General features: G+C 42.3%; 1 protein-coding gene across 2 annotated transcripts in view; it reads left to right on the forward strand.

Annotated features, from left to right (window-relative positions):
- Positions 1–18,308, forward strand: part of gabrb4 (gamma-aminobutyric acid type A receptor subunit beta4) — a 50,021-nt gene extending 31,713 nt beyond the window's left edge. The window contains exons 3-10 of one of the 2 annotated variants that reach the window (XM_037118408.1): positions 65–132; positions 1,658–1,878; positions 10,713–10,795; positions 12,967–13,104; positions 14,749–14,901; positions 15,779–16,035; positions 16,681–16,770; positions 17,055–18,308. In XM_037118408.1, coding sequence (XP_036974303.1) covers positions 65–132; positions 1,658–1,878; positions 10,713–10,795; positions 12,967–13,104; positions 14,749–14,901; positions 15,779–16,035; positions 16,681–16,770; positions 17,055–17,408 — 1,364 coding nt within the window. In that variant the 3' untranslated portion in view covers positions 17,409–18,308. The remainder of the gene's footprint in view (positions 1–64; positions 133–1,657; positions 1,879–10,712; positions 10,796–12,966; positions 13,105–14,748; positions 14,902–15,778; positions 16,036–16,680; positions 16,771–17,054) is intronic. The other variant, XM_037118409.1, reaches the window with a different exon arrangement.
- The last annotated feature ends 385 nt before the right edge of the window (positions 18,309–18,693 follow it).

Consider the following 18,693-nt stretch of genomic DNA (forward strand, 5'->3'; position numbering starts at 1 on the left):
AGCAGTTGCATGTTATTCTTTATGTTCTCATTTAGTGACAGCACTTTTTCTCTGTCCCCCTCAGGTCCTCCAGTCATCGTAGGAATGAGCATCAACATAGCAAGCATCGACTCCATCTCAGAAGTAAACATGGTAAGTCGCGCACGTCTCTTGTCCCGTGTCTTTTGTTTTACTCGCTTGCCAAAATGTGCCCGGTTCCTCCTCACAGCGCGGTCCTTATCGCCGCTAACTACTCGTTGAGGAGCCGCTGTCTTGCTGCCAACAGGGTACTTCACAGCGAGGGTGGAACACACAAAGGGGTTCATGCTAATCTCCCCAGTTCCCCACACATCTCCAGGCAAGCACCCAGCTAACAAGAGGGAGGTACCAGTGTGTCAAAAAAAGGACACGATCCCTCACTGGCTTCCCACCGACGAATGCTGCTCGTTGTGAATGTGGAATGTTACGTATTGTTCGCTGTAATCCACACGGTACGCCGCAAGACGGCACATATTCTTTTGCCCTGGCAAAGACATGAGAGCAGTCGGGAATGCAGGCTGAGGAGTGAAGAAGGCAATATGGCCGATGTCTGAGTGATGACGTCATTGTGTCCCTTAGCACTCCGTCTTTCACTCGGCTTGACATCGTCACTCACAGTGCAGCTCACTCCTCAGATATGGTGAGCTGGAAAAGAAAAGCTCGTCTGATTTGTGTATTTTCGTGTTCTTTCTCTCCTCTTTGGTTCAGATTTCACCGATCTTGAACATCTTAAGAGCGAGAACATATGAACTCTTAATTACGACAACAGATATTGTCTGAATTTGAAATTCGATTAAGTGGCGAGATAAACGCTTCTCAAAATAAAACCCTCAAAAATCACACACAATCAGTTGATGTTTGCAGCTACTTGATGTTTTTGTTGACAGACACATGTCAGAATAAGGGTTTCTGCTTTTGGGAAGCCAAATTTAGACTCCTTTTCCCCAAATCTGCAATTTGAAATAGCTGTGTGTGCCGATGTGCCGCCATGTGTCACATGTCTCATGAGTCTGACTGTAGACTACAGTACTTTGACCAGAGGGCCAATGATGCATTAGCTGTCAGAGCGTATATCTCCACTTGAGCGCTTTTCCAGTTAGATACAGTACTACACAGGAGGACTAGCACAGCTGTATTTATTGGTTTGCTGCCCATGTCCTATTTTTGCTGAGCAGTTCGTTTTTTTTTTCTTATTGTATTAAAAGCTAAACAATTTTCATGATCCGAGGGCATAAAATAGTGTCGTTCTGCCGTCCTAGCAGATGCATTTTATTGCTGTTTTAGCTGTATCAAACTTGCTTATTCCTCTTTTTGCCCTTCATTGAATTACATCATGGTAAAGCACTGCATGGAGGGAATTTATCTTCGTGTCTGTTAGAGCTTGTGTTCTCAACATTAAATCTAATGTAGATAGAAAATCTATGTTGATGCATAACTCAGAGATTGTCTGCTAACCCCAACCCCATAACCCTAATTTGATTAACCATTCCTACTGTTTCTAAAACTACGTTTGCATTCATCTGCTACTGGCAGGAAATAACAGGATCAACACAAAAAGCGAGAAGGAAATAGTCATCGTCGCTCTTCACCTTATGCACGACTGAACAGTTTTGTTTGTCTGTGGCTTTCTTCTCCGCAGGACTACACCATCACAATGTATTTCCAGCAGAGCTGGCGAGATAAGCGTTTGGCCTACGGTGAGCTGAAGCTGAACCTGACTCTGGACAACCGTGTAGCAGACCAGCTTTGGCTCCCTGACACCTACTTCCTTAATGACAAGAAGTCCTTTCTTCATGGTGTGACAGTAAAAAACCGTATGATCCGTCTGCACCCTGACGGCACGGTCTTATACGGGCTGAGGTATGAACCGTCTCTGCTTCGTGTCTCATGCGTTTCTTACCATGTGCACTGATTTTACTCTCTCTGTGTGGCTCGTCTGTTGGTTTGCATCAGAGTTTCTTCCCCCCACTGTGCGGCTAATAGATACGCTGTACATTTTTGGTCGTTTGGATTCATTTTCTTCAGTTTCCAGTTCAATATGTGTCTCCTGGGTGAACCTGAACTATTTTTGTATACACGTTGCAACTTAAAGAGAAGATAAAAAGGAAAAAGAACGTCAGGCCGTCGGAGAAAGAAGTGCTTTTGAATTGACACAAACTCTTTCAGTAACGGATGATCGGTGATCATTTCAAGTGCTTACAGCTGGTTTGTACTAAAATAATGTGGGAATGTGTGACTTTATAAAGACGAGCTCTCCAGTTCTTCTAGTTACCACTAAAACGAACTCTTCATAAACAATAAAGGGCTCAATCTCACTATGATACACTCGGGGGCTTTGCTGCTGCAGCCTTACTGGACTTACATGGACCGTATGTTCTGGTGGTAAATGTTAGCAAACTTTGGTAGATAGAACAGTTTACTGACTTTATGAATCTCTGATGTGGATGTTGGTCATCAAAAATTGCATCATGTTGTGTTGATATGTCCAAAGACTAAAAGAGATCGGGTGAATTGAACACTCTGAATTGCCCCTGTAGTGTTTTTTCCTACCTCTGTTTCTACTTTTGGAAAGATTTATTAATGCGAGATGATTAAGCCACAGAAAAAATACAGATATACAGTAAAAACGGTTCATCCATGCTGTCATAGACTTTTCCCCTTTATCCTAAACAGGAAGAGTACATGAAGAAAATAGATGAATGGCATCACCAATATTTAGAAATCTAGAGCAAACACTTGATTAAGTATTAGACCAGAAAAAAAAAACAGGAGCCCTTAATTGACGTTTTTGTTTTTGCCAACAGTAGGATGCTGCTTTCATCATTTGGAAATGTTGATGTTCTCATGGAGCGAGAAAAAACAAGATCAACGCAAGTTTTCTGTCCTCTGGCAGGATGAGATATGAGTGATTTATTTTTGGCAACAACAAATAAACTTTTAGGGTTTATTTATAAAGTAAATAGTCTACAGAGTTCTAAGTATGACTCAGGACAAATAATAAGAATACTTTAGAAGCAGACAGGTTCATTAAATCCAAAATTCATTGACCCAAAAAGGCTAAAAAAAGGTTCAAAATGCTCACCACCTTAATGTCCCACATCGCTGTGACAAACTAGACAATTCAGTCAACAGTAAATGTGCACAGAGGGACCCATCTAAAATCCCTCAGGGACGTCTAAAAGTAGGAGCGTGTCCTGAGGTTTGTTCAAACTGGGAATGAATTGCTGCTTTTCTTAACACAAGTCATTAAAATAAAGCAGTTTGATGGAGGCAAAGAAGCTGGAAACGCGTTTTGTCCCGTGAATAAAAGAAGACAAGGTGTCGATCATATGAAGTGATGAATTATTAATGCAATAATCAGTATTCAGAAACTCTGAATTACTGAACTTGTACTGAAACAAAGGAAGATGTGATGGCAAAAGTTTTTCTTCTTTCCTTTTTATGACTGTTCACGAGGTATCAACATGGCAGAAATGCAATCTCACTGCTGCTGGAGACCAAACAATGCAAATGCCTACTGAAGATGAATCTTTTGGGTTTGTGTTTTTTACCCTCAGTGACAATCACACATGGACCTGGCAATGTAGAAATGTAATCTTGGAGCAGCATGGTGCCACTCTGAGAAGGGTCCAGAGCAGGATGAATATATTATTTGCCAGGGGAATAAGTTATCAGCAGGTATCACAGGGGCGTTTTTCAATGAAGGCTAATCGAATCACTTTATGTCCTCCCCCCCCTGTATGCTGCAGCTTCTCAGCTCCAATTTCAGCTCCATACTTGTGCAACAAGAATAAGTTTACATGCTTTGATATTCAAAACACTGTGTTTTTCTTATACTGTCGGTTGCTGCAGCAACTCTATACATCCTGTCTCTGAACAGTCCTCAGTGTGTCAAATACAGCAGCCTGGTCAGCGGCCCTATGGTTAGTTAATCACTGCTGTAGTTACCACGCTCTTATTTTAACCCAAAGCTTGATCTAATTCTAAACCTAACCAAGTAGTTTTTGGTCCCTGAACCTAAGCAAGTTGTAGGTTTGGTTGCTTAACTTAAACAAGTAGTGTTTTTTTTCCCCTTAACCTAACCCAGCAGTAGATTTAGTTCCTAAACCTGACTAAGTAGTTGTTATGGTGCCGAAACCTGACCAAACTGCAAAAAAATTGAGTACAGGAAAATACTGAAATGAATTAAAAGGCCCTCATCCATCCAGTTGTAAACAACACTATGTGTAAGAATTACCCATTTGTGTAAAGGATAAATTGGCATTAATCAATAAGTAACGTATAACTGTGATGGTTTCACTGTTCTTTCACTGTAGATTAAAAATTGTGTGCCCCCACTCGACAGAGGCAGGTGGAAACGTGATTAGTTTCATGCCAAAATGGCACCAACATTACACTGCACCACCTGATCTGAATAAACATTCCCAGCTGCTCTGCTCAGCCTGTGTACCTCAGCACATCCAGGTTCCCTCAAAAAGCACCGAGCAGGCACAAGCATAGTAAAATGGACTTGCGCCAGAAGAAAATGGCATTACACCTGCATTTGCACCTCCACTGGCTTTGTGCCTGCATGAATCACAACGTTAAGACTGTTGCTGGGGACACGAGCGTCAGCCAGTCCTCCAGCATCTCGTCTTCAAGCACAGTGCACAGGGGTTTACTGTTATCATCACCCGCTGCAGTAATGGTAAAATGGCAGATGGCGTCCCTTGGATCTGTCCTCCAGACCACTTTTTCAGCAGTGCACGGAAGACAGAAGCAATAATCTACATGCCGATGATGATTTCAGGACCTTTACAAAGTCCCCTGTAAGCACGCAATTAAATGGCTTTGTTAAAACTTTGCTCGAGGGTTGTGTGGACATTTTGTTTACCAGAAGAATAGATGTCGTATTCTCAGTTCGGTTCACCTCTTAAGTCTGACCACTTGAAGTTTTTGTTGTTGTCTTAAATGCGTTTCCTCGTAAAGACCGCCTGTTTGAATCCGCTCCCCGCGCTACTCCCGAGCACAGTAAAATGCAAACTGTGGACAATCACATTACACACACTGCTGCACCTGGTGCTGCGCTCTCACCTATCCACTCACTGTGAAATGTGCTGATACCGGTGTTTGTTCTTTCTTCTCGCCTTTATTTACCTTGATTCCGGGTGTTTACAGTGATTTTAATCCGATCCGAGTTGATCAACCATTTCTATTTCTGTGTTCGTTTTAAGAACAGGCTGACTTTCTTTCTACCGCACAACTCCGTCCTCATTTACTCGCCCACTGATCTCGTGTTGAGCGTCGAGCGGTGCGTTCTCTGTGCCGGCAGTCTCTGTTCTGTGGCTGAACCAGCAGACTGCGTCAACTTAGCAGACATGTTATTTTTTCTGCAACCAAAACGTACACGTATGAAAGACGCCACACGCATATTTGAAATGTACACACACGATGATTTAATGTGACACAACTGTGGATAATTTGTCATTCCATAAATAAGGGTTAGGGTTTTTGATGCATTTATAGGTATTTCAAAGGAAATCAGGACAGCTTAGTCAAAGGCATTACATAAAAAATTACTGTACTAATACAGTTTTAATTTACATTACTTGAGTGTGTTTATTGCATTCTACTTTATACTGCAGATCCACTATCCCCTTTAAATTTGGTCTGTGGTCTTAAACTTCTGGTGATGATGCTCTAACTTCCCTTCTAGTGTCAGTTTTGCAATAATATCTAAGGTTAGACTTTCAAAATAATGTTGGCTGACGAACAGGTTCCATAATATTGTTATTAATGTGAAGTGGTGGCTTTGGTCAGGTTAAGGCACACAGAAACTACTTGGTTAGGTTTAGAAGATCATACTTTGGTTCTCAAAGACTCTGGACACAAACCCTGGTTTCCACCGTCTGACTCCTCCAACAGTACCAGTCGACTCAGTATTTTTATTTTTTACTCTCCGTGTAACTACAGCACCAAACTCAGCGTCGGGCTACTGACCAGGCTGCTGTATTTGACATGTTGGGAATGAGAACAGTCATTTTTGTTGCTTGGGAAAGTTCCTAATTGACTGAAATGACCTGGAAGCATTTAAGTGGTAGCCGCAATGAGAGCTGGTTGAATTCTTTAAATAAAAAGGTGCTTCGGTGCTTCTTCTGAGACAGGACACACCGGACCGTCCTTTGTGAAGGGAAAGGGAAGTGATGTCATCCCACAATTCATGGCAGCTTTAGTGGAAGTGCAGTCTGATTCTATTAGCACCGGTGCCGTCCATAATTCTACTTTACGTCCTTTCTTTTACCTCGTGACATTTCCTGTCGAGGTCAGGGAAACTTTTTAGGGATGTCATTTTTTTGACTATTTCGCCACAGCCTAGTTCCACAAACTACACCACTAAAATACTGCACGCTTATCATTTGATGACGTAATCTATCTCTGACTAGGCTATTTTCTGTGCAGACGAAGCTCTTTTAACTTTTCACAGCTGAAGACTTTGAGGAAAATGCTTTTGTACTTTTATGCAAATAGGATTTTAAAAGCTTTTTCAGCATAGGTGTCCTGATACTTTTGCTCAAGTAAAAAGTCTAAGTCCTACTGCCAGTGACATGTAGATGAAGTAGATTGGAGACTTATTGTCCAAACGTATGCAAGAGCGTCCAGTTGTTCATGGATTATGAGAATCATTGGAGGAATGATGGTGCATTTGAGTTTTAATCTCACAGGGAAAACATTTGTGGTGTTGCAAACAAACAAAGTCATTCCAAACATCAATAAAAGAAGTCAGTGTCGGGAGAAAGTGTCCAGCAGAGCACGTTTGTCTAACTCGCCAGTGAGTCGAGGGGCTGAATCATCGTTAGTGAACTCGCAATCCGGGTTTGGTGGCGCACGGGAGTCCTGAGAGCATTGAGGGCTTTGTTGAGCTAAGCTTTCGCCAGATGGTGTTTTCTCTCTTCCCATGCCTGTGAATCCGCTCTCTTGTGTTCCTGTGTTTATTAAACCACCATGTAGTACTATGATCTCCCAGCTACCTCACGGAGAGACAGATACAAGAGTAGACTTGTGTAGGTGTCAAAACTATTGCTCACATATCTGAAAGCCTCTCGCTCGGAGCCTCTTGGATCCACCTCCAGATCGCTTGTAGTTGTCACGTGATGCTGGCACCATGTCTGGTCTGGAAAAATGAGAATGGCCTGTGAAAAATAAAAAAGGTTGGAATACACTTTTAGTTGTGCATTAAAAGTTCCTACTCCCTGAGGCCTCACTGTTAGCCTTCCAGTAGGCTCTTAGTTTGGTGGCGCTTCATGTTGACGTCGATGCTGCAGGAACACCAGCAACACGTTGATGTCAGATATACTTTGACCTTTACTTCTTTAGAATTTGCCAACGTTGTCTCCTCAAAAATATGCAAACCAACCGATATCGCATATCGTCTTGATCTCGACAGAGCAAACAGACTGCTGAGTGTCAGACTGCGGCGCCGGCTCAGGTCTGCTGACCGTCTCTGGTGGGAATCCTAAGTTGCTGACCTACATCTGCTGACATTTCCATATCCGGGCCCCTCGCTGTGAGCCGTCCCGACTCGTGCCTGCTCGATGATGATTCTCTCCTCACTTGTTTAACTGACACACATGAAGTCTATTTTATTCGTAGTGTTTTTTTGTCCCCTCCTCTCTGCCGAGGGGTAAAGAATTCATATCTGTCCAATACTCCGAGCTGCTGCTGCCATGGTTTCACTGCTTCACTATACTACCGGGGGTATTGTCTTTTAAGAACTCTAACTGTGTCTTGACAGGGTATGTCTTCCTGTTCGTGATCACAGAGGACTCAGGACCTTGCTGCAGCCTCAGGTTTCAGGCAGCTCTCTCTCCACATTTTTAGTCTGTTCTACTTTCCTCTGCATGCAGTAGGATACGACTATGGCATACATTTTTCTTCTGCTGATGTTTTTTTTTTAACACTATTTCACTTTTTGGGCTCAAAGTGGCTCAGTAGATCTATAAATGGCTGCAGTTAACACGTGTTGATGGATACCAACAGCCTCTTTCTATGAATAGTAAGATCCTAAATTAAGATGTTATCTAATGGAAGAAAAAGTTGGAACGGTGTGAATAATTTCACATTTCAAATTTCTGTTTTCCTTCTTTTCTCTTTGCTGTCGGTACTAGTTTGAAGCGGCAGCAGCTTAGTTGGATCAGGATCAGGATTTGGCTTCAAATCTAATAACATTTGGAGGAATCAGACAGAGTTTCTGAGTTTGTCGCCTTTTTTAGTCATCAGTGTTTAATCTAAATAGGAGAAATACTAAAAAGAGCAATATGTGTGATAGCTGTCAAATGCAGATACCGATCGGTATTTGACAACCTGGGAAATAAGACTTAACCATCAGCTATCTTTCTCCTTTTTTTTTTGCATTTTTAAGGTTAAAAAAGCTTTTCATTTTGCCACAGCTGCCCCATCATTTTCTCCGAGACATGTTTAAGTTAAAGAGTCTCATTTAATTGCAGGTAAAATATGATCCAATCACTTTTACAAAACCTGCTCCTGCAAATATTTAGTCGGGCAGTCCCACATCACATGCCGGTAAATCCAGAGCAGATTTATTGATAAAGATTACAATATTGAGACACTGCCAGCTTCTTCAAGAAGTGTCGTTTCTTTGTGGTTAAGTAAAGTCTGTAAAGAGTCCAACTGTGTGAAGACATTTCTCAATGTATATATGTATTTTTTTTTTTTTTGCCAATTTCTTCATGAAAAATATGAGCAAGATTATTTATTCCATGTCTGTAAACTGGCCAAATGCATCTCCAAACAATTAAATCATTCCTCATGTTGTCTGTTTGGGATTACAAACACATTAAAGGATGCGTAGTCGGCTGAGAGTTGCAGGAAATCCCCCTACGGTACCCAAATCATACCTGTTTATTCGTATCAGCCACTGCGCGGACGTGAAAAACAACATTGAAGGGAAAAACAACGCTTCTCTTCAGTGATTTGCCTGAGAAATCAGGATTGCCAAGTGACCTTTCCTATTAATGTAATTAGGCATGATGTTATCTCCTCACAGTGTGCACCGGCGGCAGCCCCGCTGTCCGCTCAGAGCGGCGGAGCCCTGCGAGGCAGCGGGGAGGAGCCGTAACAGCGGAGCGGAGCAGAATTCAGTTTGAGCAGCTTTATGCTTGTGCAGCAGAATTCAGCTCAGTGTCATTGTGAATAATAAATACATAGCTGTCACACATTTTGTTTATGTGTGTTATTTTCTTTACCCTTCTGGTGCCTCCTGCTATCACGGAACGCAGAGGCCCCCCACATGTGTTTTAATCTGGCCCCAATCGGCTTGAGCGGAACATATTTTGTTTTCCAATTACCTGCCGACAGCACGCTGTTCACCCCACCATGACCAATTTACAAAACACTGAGCTCGAGCAATATATTTCCAATGCATACAGCTTATTATCTACTGTATTGCTAATTCTGGGTTCTGTCTTGTTCTGTGTGCAGTTGGTTGTGCACATTTGCTCACCGCATCAGTGTAAAAACTACAGACTGTAGCAGCGGCGGCGGCGTTGACTTTAACATGATTAATAATGTATCCAAATGTGCTTTAAAGGGCAGCGCTACACATTACTGTCATCAGGCTGGAACATACACACAGGGACGTACATGCTGCGTATCAAACTTTCCCCCCGTGAACGTGCCGGTGGCTTCTGACACAGATGATGAGCTGAAAATTAATTTTTCTCTTCCATTCACACAGGAGGGCAGTAAGCGAATGAACGCTGGTATGATGAACACATAGCAGCTGGTATGAACAGCAGAAATGTAATTACTAAAATGTGCTGCACCGGTAAATATCTCAGTTAAATGCCACCAACCCCTACATGTGTAATTTGTAGCCAAAGCTGTTTTCCTGGGCTACTGGATTTATTGACTTTAATAAACTGCTATGCATACATCTCAGCTGAAGCTGGCTGGCAGAAATGCATATCTGGGAAACGAGCAATAAATAACGTGCATTGACAAAGTTGCAGATGCTGAGCAGTCGGTGATCCACGTAAAAGGAAATATGTCTCCAGACCACAGAACACTTCGAGAGTCTCTGGAAATCCTGAAAAATAGTCAAATAAAAACTTCAACATGCTCCCTCCTGCTGTCCTGTGCCACGTGCACTCGGGCAGCGTCTCGAGCTCCGATGAGCCTTGAAAGGTTACCGTTAACTTCATGTTCCTGAAGTTAAGGAACAGAGATGTGCTACAAATATACACAGATTGAAACCCATCAGGATGCATGCAGTATTCTCACAATAGTACGCAGATAAAAGGTGAACTTGACTTTGAAAATCTGACTTTGAAAGTGCAGCGTGAGTAAGTGATGATTCATCACATGTACAGCGTGTCAGTCATTATCTACTCACCCTCATGGCGACGGGAAGTCTGGTGAAGTTTCAGAGTCCACTAATCATTCCTGGAGCTTCACAGCAAAACGGCGTCGCAGGCTGCAGAAGTTATCCCAGCTGTCGCAACGCTGTTTTGCTGTGAAGCTCCAGGAATCTTTTGTGGACTACAAAACTACGCCCAACTTTTCACTTGCAAAAGGGCGAGGAAAAAACAATGACTGAATTCTCATTTGTGTGTGAACTTAACATTGTCCTTCATTTGTGGGGAAAGATTTGCCATAATCACCTGAGTCTCTGTTCTGTTCGTGTCTTTTCTCCGTAGAATAACCACCACAGCTGCTTGCATGATGGACTTGAGGAGGTACCCTCTGGATGAACAGAACTGCACCCTGGAGATTGAAAGCTGTAAGTAACGCAAACAAAAATAATTATTTTTCTGTCTCTCCCAACAAAGACCTTCATCAAAATGATATTTCATGATTACTTTCACCTCTCTCTCATTAGTCTTCCCTCCCTTGTGTATTTAAGTCTGTGTCTATTTCTCTGTCAGTTCATCTGTTTTTGTCTTCACGTCAGTCTGATGTTTTTCTCCTCTGTTCGCTCGTACTGTTTTCTTCATGGTGTCATTCGTCTGCATCTGATCCGTGCTTGGTCTGCGTTTTATTGCATTTTTTACATTTTTTTGGATCCCGGCTTTGGAATATGCTTCTCCTCGCCACATCCAGAGACGAGGCGCTCGAGAACGTGCAAAAAGTCACATCCTCTGGACTGTCGTGGAGAAAAGAAATCCACAGTCAAATGCTTTAATTTAGATGAATCAATATCCAGGAGGAAAAAAATGTGCGGGTGGTGTAATTAAAAATTGTATTTGCTTGATCATTTTCATTGACCACTCCATCAGTCAACCCACCTGTTCAATAAACCTGCATATTTGTGGTTCTCGCTGTTCAAGATAAAAGTGCAAAGTGTTTCCCCTCGGGGACATCAGCGTGCAATGAAATATGGATACGCCGTGAATTAAAAAGTCGCAGGAATATCTGCTGTTCATGCTCATGGAATGCTCCGCGCTCATGGGAGTCATGCACATTAACCATCAGTTTGATTGATTAGGCAGGCAGTTGTTTCAATTTCATGGACAATGTCACATTTCCTTACCCTATAACCCCAGAGAGAGATTTAATGGTAATGAATCCTGGTCCCTTAGTGAGTGCAATGCCATCCAGGTCTGGACGTCGGGTAGCAGAATGTGAAATGTGGTTACACTTCCCGGACTGAGAAATTGCTCTGCAGTGAATGCATGCTGGCCTATTGACATAAATCTACTGCTGTGGTCACTTTCAATTGGACTGCCAGTTGGGAATGTGTGGGAGCAGCCATACCAAGTGACACATGTTAATAAATATTCATGAAGGTAGTAATGCATGCAGTGATATAACGCCATGGAAGTCTGGACGGTGCCTCGTGTGATTGCAGGTCGGGAAAACAACAGATTTAAATCTTAGCTGGTGAGGTTTTTTGTTTTAGTGCTGTCTTTTTTTGCTGCATGGTCTTTGTATGTCTTATATATATAAGTGTGTGTGTGTGTGTGTGTGTGTGTGTGTGTGTGTGATGGTTAAACAAGTCGGCAATGTTGATGCTCACCACACAGACAGTTTCATTTAAATGTTTGTTGTATGTAAAATGTATTATTTCCCTGGTGTTACACATTGCTCTCATCCATATATTGTCATGGCAACTGAAAATCAGCCGCTTGTCTAGTGCAGATGAGAGTCGGTCAAAACACCAAGTTTGACGCAATATCTCTTTTTCTGGAAGTTCTTTATTGTTTGCAAGCAAGAGTCGCACATCAGCAGCGTGTAGACGATGGCTGAAGAGAGGGAGTCGCTCCTCATCCGCTATGATAATAGAAAACAACACACAACTGTAGCATCGTCACATGATTACGTATGATATATATCAAGACGCTATTCCACTCCATCCGTCTCATGATACATATAAATGTTCTTGTGCCCTTCAATCATTGTTGTGTTCTTACGTCAACCTGAGGTCATAACACTCGCACACAGGAGCGGCTTCACTAAATCACCTTCAGGATGAACTCCTAAGTTGCTTTATGTTAACTTTTCACAGCACATTATACCACATACAATACAAAAAAATCATCCATTCATACTCTGCAACAGATGCAGACACAAGTTTTCACTTCACATAGATAAAAATGTTACGTCTACGATTGTTATAATACTTTCAAAATAATAAGGGACGTTTGAGAATTTCCCTCACAGACTTTAATAGAGAAATAAACATGCAAATTATAGAAAGTGCACTTTTACTGGGGACGGACATCTGTGCCTTCTTTGCAGGGGGGCTCACAATTAAACAGCTGAAGAGTGGTCAGGTAAAAATAGAATATGTTGAATAAATAAGAGAAAAAAAATGTAGTTGTTCATGACCAGAAGGCAATCAGAATTGCAAATATATATATTTTTAGGGAGGCTTAACTCTGAATGGCTCTGAATTGTTTGATGTGAATTTGTCCTCTCTCTCCTTCTGAATGCGTCCTGACCTCGACACAGACGGATACACCACAGACGACATCGTATTCTTCTGGCAAGGAGGGGACAACGCTGTGACGGGCGTTGATAAGCTAGAGTTACCTCAGTTCTCAATTGTGGAGCTCCGCTTGGTGTCCAGGGAGGTCAGGTTTACTACAGGTGAGACTGTTAATAAAATAATGCAATATAATGAGTGTCTGCTGCTGGGTGGACTTATTGGTCACGAGTCAATGGCACAGTATTTTTTCTGCTTTTTTTAAAGGGTGCATCATTCAGATATTAACATGAACCTACATAGACAGGTTGGCAACACATGTACACCCTGTTTTAATGATCAGAGAGGCTGCTTTCAGTTATTTTAGACGTTTCCATTCACGCAGTATCATCACAGCAGCGAATATCATGGCAAATTTGAAAGGAAAAACTGCAGTTATAAACTTGACAGGACAGAGGAAACTCTCCAGAGGAAACAGAATCAAACTTTCAGCTTCTTAAATGTAACTTTGAGACAGCTCTGATGGAGCTCAGGATTTACCCCGAGGGTTGCTGCCTTATTCCAAACAACTGGACTATATGAATCTGAACAGTGTTTATTTTGCAGTTTGGACAAGTAGATGAACATTGATTAACGCTAAGTCCTGACCGACTGTATAAAGATGACTGAAAACAAGTTGACAGGAAAAAAAAGACTTATAAAAACAACCAAAAGTGACGTGTGAATCAACAGAAATGAATAATCTTGTTTCAGGTGAACCCAGTTCCTCCTCTGTAAACAACCTTCCTATTGTTAAAAAGGAAAACAAAGGAGATATTTACGGGTAATTCTCACGTTCGGGTCTAATCAAATCTACGAACACTTTGTCGCCTTCATTAATCTAGAGCGAGCTTGGGAGTTCTCGGGCGTTTGCCTTTCGACTTGATGAAGTATGTATTCTCAGGTATTGATTCATTAAAAGATTTAGAGGAACCTGGAGATGATGAGGTCATTCATCATTGTGTGTTCTCCATGGCAAATGGCCTTTGTAGATTAAAACCATCACGCTTATCTGAGGCCTTCTTTCCCTGGTGACATGTCGAAAATAAAACTGTAGCTCGGATTCACAGAATGGGCTTTAACTATATTTAGAGGAATTTGTATTGTCTCCAGCCTTGTAAATATAAAGCTCTAGCTGAAGCACTTGATGTTTATATTCCCCTCTGCATCAGCATTGTATTGTTGTGGCTGTTTAAATTAAAGTGCAGTCAAAAGACCAATTAATGTCTTGGCACAGCCGGCTGATATTTTCCTGCAAAATGTGCAATAGAATGACTCGCCGCCTCGCATCCACACGCTGTATATCTCCCCCTTCCTCTTTTAGTGTAAAGGCATGAGTTGCAATTATGCACCTCTAAAATGCCCTTTTTGCTAATGTTTAGAGGACAGAGAAAAGTGCGAAAGAAAAGCAGAGCGGCTCGCTGTGACAATTCTCAGAGGGATGCTGGAGCTGCCTGCTGAGATAGGGGGTTGCAGAAAAATCTGCCGTGTTTGCGACTTTCTGCCATGTTTAATTGGAATCGAACTCGTCCCTGGAAAGGAATCCATCGCTTTGGGGAAATTAAGTGCTCCATCCGAACAAATGGAGAAATGACTACCCCGCGCGTTGTCAAAGTGCAGACTTTGGAACTCTTAAGTTGTGCCAACGTTTTCTCTCCTTTTTTTTTTTTTTTTTTTTTTTTTTCCCCTCACCACTGATGTTTTTCTTTTTTTGCACTCTGTCCTGCTCTTTTTTCCAAACTATCGCTCCGTCCCTTTTCTCCTCTCAGGTTCATATCCAAGGCTTTCGCTGAGTTTCAGGATTAAGAGGAACATTGGATATTTCATCCTGCAGACATACATGCCCTCCATCTTGATCACCATCCTCTCCTGGGTCTCCTTCTGGATCAATTACGATGCCTCTGCAGCTCGGGTGGCCCTGGGTAAGAACACAGCCCCCGCTGCATTATTAAACTTCTACCTGTCTCCATTAAAATCCAGTGATTATCACAGGAACTAACAGCAGGTTTAATGTCGCTGTGTACATCGCCTGCACTTACAGGCAGATAGTATCCCAGTTTCCTGTGTTCATATATAGAATCTGTTCTGTCACTGGGATGTGCAGACTCAGAAACACTGATGTACATGCTGATAATGTGGAGGGATGAGTCGTACTTACATGTACGATGAGTAAGGCTGGGAGACATGCTTACTCATAATATGATAAATGTGTCCCAGTTACCTTAAAGTAGCGCGCAGAATGTCACAGTATCCAACAGGACTTAGTTAGAACATCATTATGTTTGTGACGCTGATGAAGTCTGACAAATTCACATTTACCGCAATGAAACGGCAGCTTGAACTTCGTCAAACTTTTACGTCATCTTCATCGGGCATACTTGTTGTTTGTTCCTGGTTTTAAAGACTGCATTCCAGTCACATATGGCCGTAAAAATATGATCAAAACATGTATTTGCTACAAATTCTTACACAGAGCTCCTTTTAATATTTGTGAAGGTATCGACAGTCATCCCTTAACTCATGTCAAAGTATTGATATTGATGTATTTGGTCAAAAATATCTTGATAATTGATTTATAAGGTGCTTTTGAGTAGATTTTAAAATATCAAGATATATACTGTTTTGACATACAACCCAAAAGTATAGCAACACTTTTTACAGTGCAGTATTGTAACTTGTACTGAAGTTATTGACCTGAACTCTTCTTCCATCACTGAACTGCAGTCATGTTGTTTAAAAATGACACTTCCTCTTCCTGACGATGAACTCTTTGTTTCCTGTGTGTGCTGCTGTGCTCAGGTGTGACTACGGTGCTTACCATGACAACAATTAACACCCACCTTAGGGAGACTCTCCCAAAGATTCCGTATGTGAAAGCCATCGACGTCTACCTCATGGGCTGTTTTGTGTTTGTGTTCCTGGCCCTGCTCGAATATGCCTTTGTAAATTACGTGTTCTTTGGCCGGGGCCCTGCGCAGCAGAAGAAAATCAACGAGCGGCTGAACAAAGTCAACAACGAGCGCACGAGATACGAAGAGAAGCGCCTGAGGGAACAGGTTTGCATCCTCATCTGCTATCTCTCCAGCAGTCCCCGTGTCAGTCAGAGTTCACGCACAAAAGCAGCAACATGTTCTGCACATTTCTAGCTATAGCCTGTTTTAATCCAAAGACACACATGCGGTATTCCCTGAAGTAATCTTCCAGGAGCATACTAATGCCACCACGGCCCACTATGCATTCACCTACCATCATCCATCGCTTCCCCCTCAAGCCACCGGCGGCTTTTTATCGAGCATAGCCCTCTTTCATCGAGATAGCGATTCATCTAGCTCAACAGTGGTGTTAAACATTCTCATTTCTTATTTAGGTTGTTGTCTATGTTTATGCTGTAGGCTTCATTCATTCTCACTCTGCTACCTCTGTGTTATAACACAAGTGGACACGACATGAAAATGGATAAAAGGGAAGTCGTTGACGGTTTTGACGATTTGGCCCTGGCAGATTGATTCAGACTGAATGAAGCCCCCCTCCTCCTTCCTCGTTTTTGTGTGTGTGTGAAGTACTAAATGCTAATTCAAAAGTTGTTCCTGTTAACCCGATGTCTTAATGCATTGTTGTAATTTTTGAGGAAAATGTGCTTATTTGCCGGAATCTTTATAGCCATTTTAATGTTCTCTTCATTTTTTCTTTCACATTGCAAGGACTCCATTTCCGCGCCGTTTCAAACCAACACCTTCAGGTCATTTACACAGCGAAGAAATCTGTATCTCGAGGAACAAAGAAAAGTTGGGGTACATGTATTTAGAAATCATATCAGCTGTAGGCCAGCCTTCACAGTATAGCCAGATGATTAAGTTGCTAATAGATGTCTGTTTAAAGAAACTCTTTGTTAACTATTTCTGTTGCATGTAAGAAATGACGTTCCATATCATCCCTACATTTTGCTTTAGCTTGACAGCTTTGGGAGACGGGAGGGGGGTTAATATAAGTTTCACTATTTAAGGGAATTTGGGGGCTACTCCTCGACACGTTCGCGTTCACTGACTCCGGTGTCTTTTCCTCCTTCTCCTCGCAGGTGGATGCGTACGGAAACATCCTCCTCACCACGCTGGAGATGAACAACGAAGTGATGCCTTCTGACGTGGGGAGCAGCGTCAGTGACTCTCGGAATTCAGTCATGTCCTTCGACAGCTCCGGGGTCCAATTCAGGAAGCCCATGGCGCCCCGAGACGGCTTCAGCCACCACTCGCTGGACCGGAGCGCCATGCGGAGCCGGGCCAACTGTCGGCTACGGCGACGCTCCTCCAAGCTCAAGTTGAAAATCCCAAACCTGTCAGATGTTAGCACCATTGACAAGTGGTCCCGGGTCATTTTCCCCATCACCTTTGGATTTTTCAACCTAATCTACTGGTTGTACTATGTGAATTGATGTGCATCCCACTAGGAATCATGGGCCATATTTTGAGAGCACATTAAATTGGCTTTGATACAGTTCCAAAATATGTATACACATATACAAGTTGAACATATGTATATGCATATTTCTATATATTATATTTATATATACACATGTGAAATCCGAAGGACCTTTCTGCTGTACAAAGTATTAATAGGATGACTTGAATGTTTAAGAAATAATTGTGAGCGAAGAATTTCAAGGCTTTGAGTTTCTTTTTTTTTTTCCTCCTGAAAGAAACAAAACAACAAACAAACAAACAAACAAACAAACAGACAAACAAACACGAGATCCCGCCTGGGGTTTTTGGAACTAAAGACTGCATGATATTTTTGCTAAAAAAGAAAACGAGAAAAAAGAGAGAGGTGAAAAGCTCCTGGGAGAGAAAAGATGTCTCAGAGTCCCATCGAACTTTTTATTGATACTTATCGTGATCAAAAAAGAAAAAAAAAAAAATCCTCTTCTGCAGCTCATGAAATCAGTGGTGGCTCGTCTGTTCAGGCATCAGCTGAGTGAGATCCTTGACACCCACCCACCCCTCCAATCCCCCCTCCTCCACCCCCAAATCCCCCAATCCCCTCCCCCCGAAACCCCTCATTCGCCCATGGATAACACGCACGGAAATCTCCGGTTCTACTATGTACAGCAACCTTGTTTGGATTATGTGTTGTTCCTTGGGTTTTTTGAAGTGATATCGTTCTCTTTATCAGACATCAGCTCTGGGCCCCCCCTCCCCCGGTGGTCTCCACGTGAGAAGGGGTTGGGGGGGGGGGGGCCGCGTGGATGGGATGTTTGACCGCCGCCGCCGCAGAGTCAACGCAAAACTTGTATTCCTTTTTTCTCTTCTCATGTTATTTTTAGAAAACATGTCCTTTTTTTCGGGGAGGGGAGGGGAGGGAGGGAGGGAGGGAGGAGGGGTCTTTTTCATTATGGTTACAAACAAAGTGCTGATTATTGTAGATATGATTTTGTCTTGAAAAATACTGTGATTTCAGAGAGTGTCAGAACATGTTCTAGAGCTTAGGGCATTACGAGATAAAAAGAGTCAAAGGTATGCATTACTCATTTTGATTGTGTGACAAAAAAAAAAAAAGACATATTCTATACATTTTATCATTCAGATGCTCATGAAAGTATACTTGTACTCTTTATTTCCTCCTATTGATCGATTCACATGCTCTTTAGATGCTCATTGACGTCATATCCTGCTTTGTGTTTGCTAACGGAAATTGGTGGTTGGGGGCGGGAGGGTGTGGGT

The sequence above is a fragment of the Acanthopagrus latus genome, chromosome 13 (genome assembly GCF_904848185.1).
Source record: "Acanthopagrus latus isolate v.2019 chromosome 13, fAcaLat1.1, whole genome shotgun sequence".
NCBI lineage: Eukaryota > Metazoa > Chordata > Actinopteri > Spariformes > Sparidae > Acanthopagrus > Acanthopagrus latus.